At 38.8% G+C, this 9,781-nt stretch overlaps 1 protein-coding gene across 3 annotated transcripts in view; it reads right to left on the bottom strand.

Moving 5' to 3' along the window:
* glra4b (glycine receptor, alpha 4b) overlaps positions 1–9,152 on the bottom strand; it is a 21,972-nt gene extending 12,820 nt beyond the window's left edge. The window contains exons 1-3 of one of the 3 annotated variants that reach the window (XM_067439188.1): positions 9,017–9,152; positions 6,194–6,512; positions 3,423–3,550 (exon numbers count right to left, since the gene is read on the bottom strand). In XM_067439188.1, the coding sequence (XP_067295289.1) occupies positions 3,423–3,550; positions 6,194–6,512; positions 9,017–9,044 (475 nt within the window). In that variant the 5' untranslated portion in view covers positions 9,045–9,152. Of the gene's footprint in view, positions 1–3,422; positions 3,551–6,178; positions 6,513–6,597; positions 6,705–9,016 lie in introns of those variants that run through there. The other 2 variants (XM_067439189.1, XM_067439190.1) reach the window with 2 other exon arrangements.
* Positions 9,153–9,781: the final 629 nt, after the last annotated feature.

The following is a 9,781-nucleotide window of genomic DNA, read 5'->3' as shown; positions in this document are numbered from 1 at the left end:
TAAAAACATAAGAGAAGGAAAGGAAAAGACTTATCTAGGTCTGTGGGTTAACATGCACTCGAGTGGACAGAATGGCAAACTAAATGGCCCTAATAATGCAGTCGGAGAAACTGCCCCTCACAAATCCTCACAAAGGCTGTTGTGACACGTTTTACGGAGAGAAATCTAGTGCGAGCTGACAGCCGTATCCTGCATGTTTCTGAAACATGTTTCTCATCGTCTGGGGCTGAAAGTCTCATATTCTGTCAGTTTTGCCTATGGGTCTCTCTTGTTGAATGGTCACTGGGAGTCTGTGTGAAGTGGGGAAGGGAAAAAATAGGCCGGAGAACCCATGGGGGGGGGGGGGTCACATAGTTTAATGAGATCTTATGTTGCTCTGTGTTTTCGGGCTGCAGCATTTTTTCACATGCAAGGCTCAGAGAGAATTTAAATATATTCCTTGCTGACCACATCACATTTTGCAGAGTTCCTGCCAAAACAATCTATGAACAAGAAATTAAGCTGCAGCAGCAGTTTTTACTTACTCCTCAGTTGCCTTATGTGATGTTTAAAAATGACCACGCTATCATTGAAAAGAAGTGAAAGAAGGGAGTGAGTAACAAGAGAAAGTCCGTAGTACACTGACTCCTAAAGTCATTCTAATCTAGCCTTATGTGTCTTGTCCATCAGCACGATTCAGCGGAAGGGAAGTACAAAACAGTACAATGGAGATTCAACACTAAGCTATTGCTTTGGTTGTATTGGTAAAATGTAGCCTAGAAATCTAGACGCACCCTATTGGCAGCAAATCTAATTTGCCGCGAGTGTCGTCTAGCAACTCTCAATTCACTTCTGAGCTGTAATCGCCAAACTCTTGTCGGACCAATCACATCGTGTATAGAGTCGGTGGGCGAGGCTTAATATAATGACGGCCGAGTTGCGCGTGCTTCTAGTAAACACAGAAACTGGCGAACGGCGGTCTTTCGAATCAGCTTTGACAGCGACTCTGGAAGACTTGAAGTTAAGCTTTTCTCTGAGAAAAGAACAAAGAACGGCACTGAAGTCATTCTTAAAAAGGGAAGATGTGTTCTGAGTTTTGCTGACCGGATACGGCGAATGTTTAATCTGTCAATGAGCTCTGCTTCACCTTCGTTGCTCTGGTTGGTTGTAGCAATATCCAATAGCGTGCACGCCGTGTAGAGGGAGTTTGAAAGACAACCGTTTATCCCGCCCCTCGGATTGAGCCCTGTCAATGGTGAGTTTCCAGACCAAACATCTTGATGTGGGTCTGGCTTGTCAGGCTAGGTAAAATGTACAATGAGTGTGGGGTTTTTTTCAGTATGGTGAGGTCTACGATTGCTTTTACTATACAGTCAATACTTTTTCTTTTTCTTTTTAAAGAAATAATTATACTTCTGTTTTTTAAAGGTGCCTGTGCCCTAGAATAAAAAAATGAATTAACCTTTCCATAGTGAAATAATAAGAGTTCAGTACATGGACATCACATACTGTGAGTCTCAAACACCATTGCCTCCTCCTTCTTATGTAAATCTTGTGAATCAAAAACACCACAGAAAAATAAGTGCTTCTCAACATAAGGCCAACCGTGACGCAAGCGTTGGGGATCATTTATATGCATACCCCTAACATTTACATCTGTCCAAACATGTTCATTGTCAGGCGGAACTGATGGCGAATCATCAAACGACACTTGAGGATAGCAAAAATGGCAGCGCTCATGGACACACGTCATGTTCCAGGCTGTGCAGGTCAACATGCCAACAGTCATGGTTGAGGTTTATTATAATCGGATACCACAACAATTTAATTCAAAATTGTTCAGCCCATTTCAAGCAAGCTTCGCTCAGCGTCTTAAACTGAAGAAAGGGACAAGCAGTAAGTAGTGATTTATCCACTTATTGACTAGACTATTTCTGATTAAATTGAAGGTTTCTTAACGAGACCGCATTGTCTAGATAACGCAATAGTACAGTAACAATAGGAAACACCAAGTACCATACAAAACTAAATAGTGTGTCTAATGACAAAGGTTAATATTATTTTGTATTACAAAATACAACAGTAGATACGTTGCTTACAGATCATTCACATGATCCTTCTAGCAAACGTCACCTTTTCCACCATATAAGTTAAAACGACAGTCATTTGACAAGGCTATAAGTTATATATTTATATTTTTGAGAACTGAAGTAGGCCTCTGATGTTTTTGCATGCTCTTTCAGAGTACATCAGTTACTGTAGCCTACATTGTGACTTACGTTATATAAACATGCAATATCATTGACGAAAAAAGACAAGTCTAAAATGTAGACTTGTTTATTGGTGTTTTCAGATCATCCGCGCGCGAGAGAGAGCTTGCGTGCATATGGTTGCCAGATTGGACATGTTTAGGTAAAACACTGTATAGTATAAGTGCTCTTTTCACAGAACAGCTCTGTTTGGGGGATTCAAAATACTGAAATCTGGCAACCGTAAGCATGAACGCTCTCTCTCGTGCGCGGATGATCTGAAAACACCAAATAAACAAGTAAGCTGTATTTTATCAATCTCCATTTGAGATGTTCTGCTTAAAGTGTCATTCAGTCGGTCTGTGTTCTGTCAGGATGGTCAGGACTCACGAGCTGCTTCGCTGAACAACTGAACTGCTGTGAGCTGCTGAAATAAGCCAATCAGAGCAGAGCTCAACATTAATTTTCATGACCCTTCCAAATAAGGCAAAAACAGAGCATTACATCCTAGGGACAATTTCTAGGGTTGTAAATGGACCTGTAAAACTGTAATTGTACTGACAATTTTTGCCCATAAATAAGCCACATACCCTCTATGTAGATATCAGAGAACAATTTAACATATTGTTTCAGCTCATTCTAGGGCACCTTTAAGTGTGCATTATAACAAAAGTGACAGCAAAGACATTTATTTTAAAAAATATATAAATAAATAAATGCTGTTAGGGTTAGGTTTAACTTTCTATTTATCAAAGAATCCTGAAAAAAGTATGTCAGTTTTCAAAAATGAAAATAATAAAAATTGTTTATTGAGCACAACGTTTCTGAAAGATCGTGTGATGCTGGAGTAATGACAGCTAAAATTCAGATTTGCCATCACAGGAATAAATATCTTTTTAAAATTAAAATAGATTATATTACTGTTTTTAATGTATATTTGATACATGCAGCTTTGGTGAGCACAAGATTCTTCCCAGACAGCAACAGTGTTGGCCCATATCCGAGTCACATCTGATGTAGGCCGGATCTGGGCCGACACTATGTTGCTGTCTGGGTTCTTTCAAAAACCACAAACTTTTGCATTTGCATAGTAAAGGTAAGCAATGTTTTTGATGTACTTATCACTTGCTACACTACACATTTTTATTTTATGTGAACTCTAAATTATGCTACAGTAGCCTGGGAGTGAAGTACCTTTAAAGTTGGGCCTGATCCGAGCATCATATCCAGATGTTTTTCCCATTAGTTTATCCAGAAAATCAGACGGCGACATGGGCTTCACCCTAGTGCTGGGAGATTTTAGTTCCTTACTAAACACACACCTAAAAGAGAAAAATATTAATAACAATTCACATTATTACTGAATTAAGGGGACACTATAATGCTTGCTTTAAAGAGGCTCTTGCTTTGAATGAGCTCAGCACATCTGCAGCCACAGGACATTACTAGATAGCACATCTGCAGCCACAGGACATTACTAGATACTCACACTGCTCCAGTGTGATCTTGGTCCACTCTTCTTCCAGTCTCTTCCACAGTTCGGTAACTGATTGGGTTTCTTAGCCATAACTTTGTCGCCAATGATTTTACATAGATTTTCAATGGGGTTTAGATCAGACTCTGGGCTGGCCATTTCATTATTTCAATGTAATTACTTTCAAAGAACTGCTTTACCCGTTTTGCAGTGTGATAGGGGGCATTGTCTTGCATAAAAATTGTGGGCTGATTGGGAGATGCTCGCAGTGAAGGAAACACATGTTGCCGAAGGAGGTTAGGATAAACAGGTTCTGAGGTTCTGCCATGGAGCTGTAAAATAGGCCCAACTCCTGCTGCAGAAACATGCCACTTCCTCCTCCACCTGACTTCTTTGGGCACTTTGGGTTCAATCTTTCCCCAGTTTGATGCCGAACATAATGTTTCCCATCAGACACAAATAAATTAAACTTGCATTCTTCACTAAAATGAACTTGGGACCAGTTCTCCTTTGTTCACACAACATGCTCCTCAGCAAAGGTTAGTCTAGCCTTTTGATTCTTTCTGCTGAGAGGCTTGGTCACTGCAGAGTGAGCATTGAGTCTGAATTCTCTTAAATGACAAGACACTGTATGGCGAGACAGATCCTTACTGTGTTCAGCTCTGAACTGGAGAGTAATTCCAGATGCAGTGTTGAACCGATTCCACATTGAAAGTCTCCGCATTGTCCTGTCTTCTCGTGCACTGCTCTTGCGTACCTTTTTGGGTACTTGAATGAATTAGTGTCTTTGTAAAGCTTCAATATTCTAGAAATTACAGATTTGGAATGACCAACTTCTTTTGCAGTAGCTGAAAGCGTCATCCCTTTGGCCATCATCTGGACTACCTGGTGTCGTAGGGTTTCAGTAACCTTAGAGTGGCTTGCCATCTTGCAAAGTCAGTGAAAATTGCAAAGTTTACTTCAAGTTAAATAGGGTTTGCCAGATTATTACGGAAATTAGCACCAAGTGCCGGATTAACACCCAAATCTTGAAGGTCTGAAAGTGTTCTCTAATTTTGACCATTGTTATTTTTCAGTTGTCTTATTTAAGTTGTATATACTGTACTTGAGAAAAAATTTCACTTGTGAAATATGCTTAAAAAACTGCCCTTCTGCTCCTGTTAGGATAATTTCAAAAAGGACTAAGCGGTGGCCATGAAATTTAGGAAATTGTATGTTGTTCTCTAATTTTGATCTCTACTGTATATATATATATATATATATATATATATATATATATATATATATATATATATATATATATATATATATATACACACACACACACACACACACACAAGCACACACAAACACACATTTCTCTTTGTCTTCAAAGAACTTACATTTTTCAGTTTAATTGGGATTTTAAATGACCAAAATCACATTGTGGTGTCAGACTTTATGTGTGGTTTATTAATAAGTATACTCTCCATGAGTTAGCTCTTTCTGTTCATTTTAACATTCACTGTTGCTAAAGGTTTTTATTATAAGTCCATTATTGACTGAATGATTTGGCAATAATGTATGGCAATTTGAAAAATGAATGGCAGAGGGAAATCTGCTTGCTAACTTAAAGCCTTTAATAAGCCGCTAAATGAGAACATCTGCCCCATGTTTTATTTAAACCCCCTCCACCGGACACCTCCTGTCTGTTTCTCTGTGTGGCTGCAGTAAAAAAATAAGATAGCATTGGCATCTTTATTGCCTTGGACCTAATTGCAGCTTGTTGTAGGTGTTAATATTTTATTACGAGTAGAAGTCCAAGTAGGGAATAAGGCAGCACGTTCCTACACACACTTTTTTGAACCTTATTCCATATTTAGAGAAATTTTCTAGTCCAGTTCCTCTTCAATTTTCCTGTCTGTTTGTATGCAGAACCGAGGCAAATTCGATTTGTGAAAGTATAAAGTTCGCTTCACACAGCGTACAGAGAATGGGGAAAGAACAAACACAACAAATGCATCCTCAGGTGAGTGAAGAACAAGAAATGTCTTGTTCCAGACAGGCCAGTAATAGTTCAATCTTATTATGTGAACTTCAATAAATCTGTAATTTAAGTAACAGTGCAAATGACTTCAGACAGAGCTGTCTCTATGTGTCAGCCTCATACTTCAGAGACCCAGATACATAAAGCCAACAAACACACACACACACACACACACACACACACAGAAACATAAGAATGCTCTCGCTGGATTAAAATAAACCCATCACCCATGAAGACTACTGAGCTAAACACACAAGCCAAATACAGACGACTGAGCAAACAAACACACACAAGTATGGAAATTTAAATATTAAAGAAGAAACATTTTTACCATTACACACACCTGAGTTCTCCTGAGGACACTTTAAAACTACATTTGGATCATCTCCAAAAGCCTCTTAAGTGTTTTAATGAATCACACGGTGAAACCAGTGAGGAATGATGGCGCACCTGTGAAAAACTCACCTGATGACCCCTTCAAACATCCACCAAACCAGTAAGAGCTCCAGCAGGATCCTCCAGAACAGAGAATACATCCTTTCACTGTTCAGCTGATCTCTTTTCCTCTCTGGTGTCCTGTGGCTAAATCTCAATAAGCAGATGCGTTTTGGAGGGGCAGGACGCCCATTCCGATGCACTCTGGTCTCTCCCCCACTGCCATCTGACTGAGCACCGCATCCTGAGACGGGCACACTAAGAGATGTGTGCGCGCGTGTGAGTGTATACAGGGGGTCTTCTGCTCTTTCGTTTTCTTTCTGGCCACATGCTACCCTGAGGTGCAGTTCTACCATAGAGAAGAGAAAAGGCAACAGGGCGTAAGATGCGTTTAAAGACTTTTATCAGAATAAACAACTGTGACACAACTCCACCTGAGGGGCTCCAGATCCACATTCAGAGACGCACTGCAGGACATCCATCCATCCATCCATCCATCCATCCATCCATCCATCCATCCATCCATCCATCCATCTACTTCTTCATTCTTGAGTAAATTGGGTAGATGAAACATAATGTGGGCTTCCAACTTAACAGTAAGAATTTTTAGGTTCAAATTAGAGACATTTTAGATCATAGGTTCTGTGACTGGTTGCCATTTATTTTGAATTTCCCAACATTTTTAATCACGTTTGTGCCTGGCAGTTCATTCCAATAGCCATGTGATATGACAAATTCATTTTTAACATTACAAGTACGGCATATAGTCAGATATGAAATGTAATATACACCCTACTGTTCAAAGGTTTGGGGTCAATAACATTTTTTATGTTTTTGAAAGAAGTCTCATTATAAACATTATTTTAAAAATAGGCTATTTGAATTTTTTCTTTTTTTCTTTGATGAAATTCAAAAGAACAGCAAGTATTTAGAATCTGCTGCAAATGTAAATATTCCATATATTGGAAGCTGAAAATGTACTTTTGGGAGCAAAATGTGCAGGAACTTACTGTCCCCATCATACTAATTTACATGAACGGCAGCCCTATGGGAAAAAGATTTGGAATAAAAGAGAGAAAAATAAGACAAGAATGTATAGAGTGGGTGTAAGGAAAACAACTGAAAAAACAGAATGAGCTCTATGTGTTGAGTCACAGTGGATAACTAGGCCAGTGTTAATTTTAATGTATCTTCACTCCAGAATGAACCAAACTAAAGAATAACAGACCCAGTTATTCTCCGAAATCACACACACACTCAACGGTCATCTTGATGATGTGCTAAAACATTGCATTGACCTCAGGAGGAATTAGAGCACATGCCTACTACGCACACACACTGCTCTCAGCCAACATAGCTATCCAAGACCCTCCAAATATACATATACACTAATTTAGAATCATTAACATGTCTGAAAACAGTTAACAATGAATGATACAATTTTAAACGCCACATAAACACACATGCGATTTAATTTATCAGTCTCCACAGAGGTTAAAGACACTCTGAACTGAGAATTGCTGGCTGACTCCAGATTAACTGGCGCGGAAGCAGAAACGTGTGTGTGTGTGTGTGTGTTTATGTAGGCTTATGTATGTACGGGTCAGTGATATCTACCCTGTTCATATGCTTTAGAGATTTTTTATCACAGTCCTGAGGAAGTTTGTCTCAGCAACATCTGATCTTGTTTTTGTGGAGGCTGAAGCTCCAAATTTACTAGACAGAACTCAGTCATTGCAAGCCACAAAAAATATAAATTACTTTGCAAAATAAGAAAGAAAAAAATATTATTTGTGCAACAACAACAACAACAACAAATTGTTAAAGGGAAAAGTATAGCTGGAAAACATCTGATTAATCACGATATTGGCTTCAACAAAATCTCATTGATAACCTGAAGCGCCATGCATATGAAATACTAGCTACTTTAGTTACTTGTAAATGTGATAATAATAATTTGTATAGTTTATATAGTGCTTTTACTCAACGTGCTTTACATATAGAAGGGGGAATCTCATCACCCATGTGCTGCAACCATCTGGATAATGTGAGGTCAGCTATATTGCGCCAGAGCACAGACCATCTGATTGGTGGAGAGGAGACAGAATGACAAAGCCAATCAGTATTTATATGGGGATTAAACAAAGTTTAAAATAAAATAAAAATTTGGACGTTTGATGGAATATTTCTGTGCCAAAAATACTCCTTCAGGTTTCTCATAAATTTCGGAAAGTTTTTTTTCGGTTATGGGTCTATTATCTGACGTCAGATATGGCTGTATCTTCTCCCAGGAGGGCCCGCGCGCGCGACTAGAGCAAACGTTTTTAGGGAAGCCAGCTTCGCAGTCACGGGACTTCACGAAATTAAAAATGTTACCAAAGAAGTGTGTTTTTGGTTGTCAGGGCAAGACAACCCTGTACAGCTTCTCAAAGAACCCAGCATTAATGTGAGATGGGTGGAGTTTGTTTTTTACTGCAGCAGGAACAGTTGTGTAAGTGTTTTTGTTTATTCCCAGCATTTCGGGGACCATGGTTTATAAACAAGGTACAGTTCAACTCTGGATTTGTAGCTTGTCTAATACTGAAAGATGGAGCAGTTTCAGTAATTAATGTTCACGGTCGTGTGGTGGAAAAAGCAAGAACCTTCAAATGTCTTTGTGTTGTTATCGACTTAATTCAAATACGCTACTATTCCATAGTTTTTCCATAGTCTTACTTGTAAAAGTACTGCTAACATTAAATCGCATACAATGGTCCATAAACAAAATGATGTCCTTATAAACCACGAGTAAACACACACAAATGTTCTAAAACTCGCCAGCATGACAAGCCCCTAAGCAAATATTTACAGTACCATTGAGTTGTCCTGATGTAGTCAGCATTGCATTGCTGCTTCTCCTGTTCAATTTCAGCCTTTAGATCTGATTCTGGATCATGTATGGCAAAAAAAATCTGACTGATCTCAAAGGACAATTTTTTTTCCTTTCCACGATTATTACTCTCAACTGGATAGCTGCATGCGCTCGTCATCCTTTAGCTCCGCCCACACTATACGCCTCGAGCCGCTCGGATTTTTTCCCCCGGAAAGATTTAGTACAGCACATATTTCTTTTATAATAAATACTTTTCGCTCAGAGATGTAATGGATGCAATACTCTACAAGTACTCAAGATTGACAGGAAATTAATGTTTCTTTAATGTATTTTCTTCACTCCAGAATGAACCAAACTAAAGAATAACACTTTAAATAAATAAAAAAGAAGTATGATTGCCTGATACTAACCCCAACACTCCCCCACACCTAGCAGTACTAGGGGGGTCAGAATTCAGCACAACACTGGAATTGAATAAGTCTGAAAACACTGACATGTTCAGCATTAGCAAAGAGATCATTTCACATTTAAACAATTTGGGCATTATAGCTGAAATACACAGAAAATAATTGAAATAGAGATCAAGAAACCTGTTATCGCTATCCCACCCTATACTGAATTATCTTAAAACCTGTAATCTGTTCCTTGCAGTCAATTCAGTGCTGACTCAAGTGTGAGTGCTGCATCAAAATAACTAACGAACAGCATTTGGACACATGACGTCAAAACATTCAATTAAATATCAA

This window comes from Pseudorasbora parva, chromosome 3 (assembly GCF_024679245.1).
Source record: "Pseudorasbora parva isolate DD20220531a chromosome 3, ASM2467924v1, whole genome shotgun sequence".
Classification (NCBI taxonomy): Eukaryota; Metazoa; Chordata; class Actinopteri; order Cypriniformes; family Gobionidae; genus Pseudorasbora; species Pseudorasbora parva.
The sequence above is the reverse complement of the archived record's forward strand: the minus strand, read 5'-3'. Positions and strand labels throughout refer to the sequence as shown.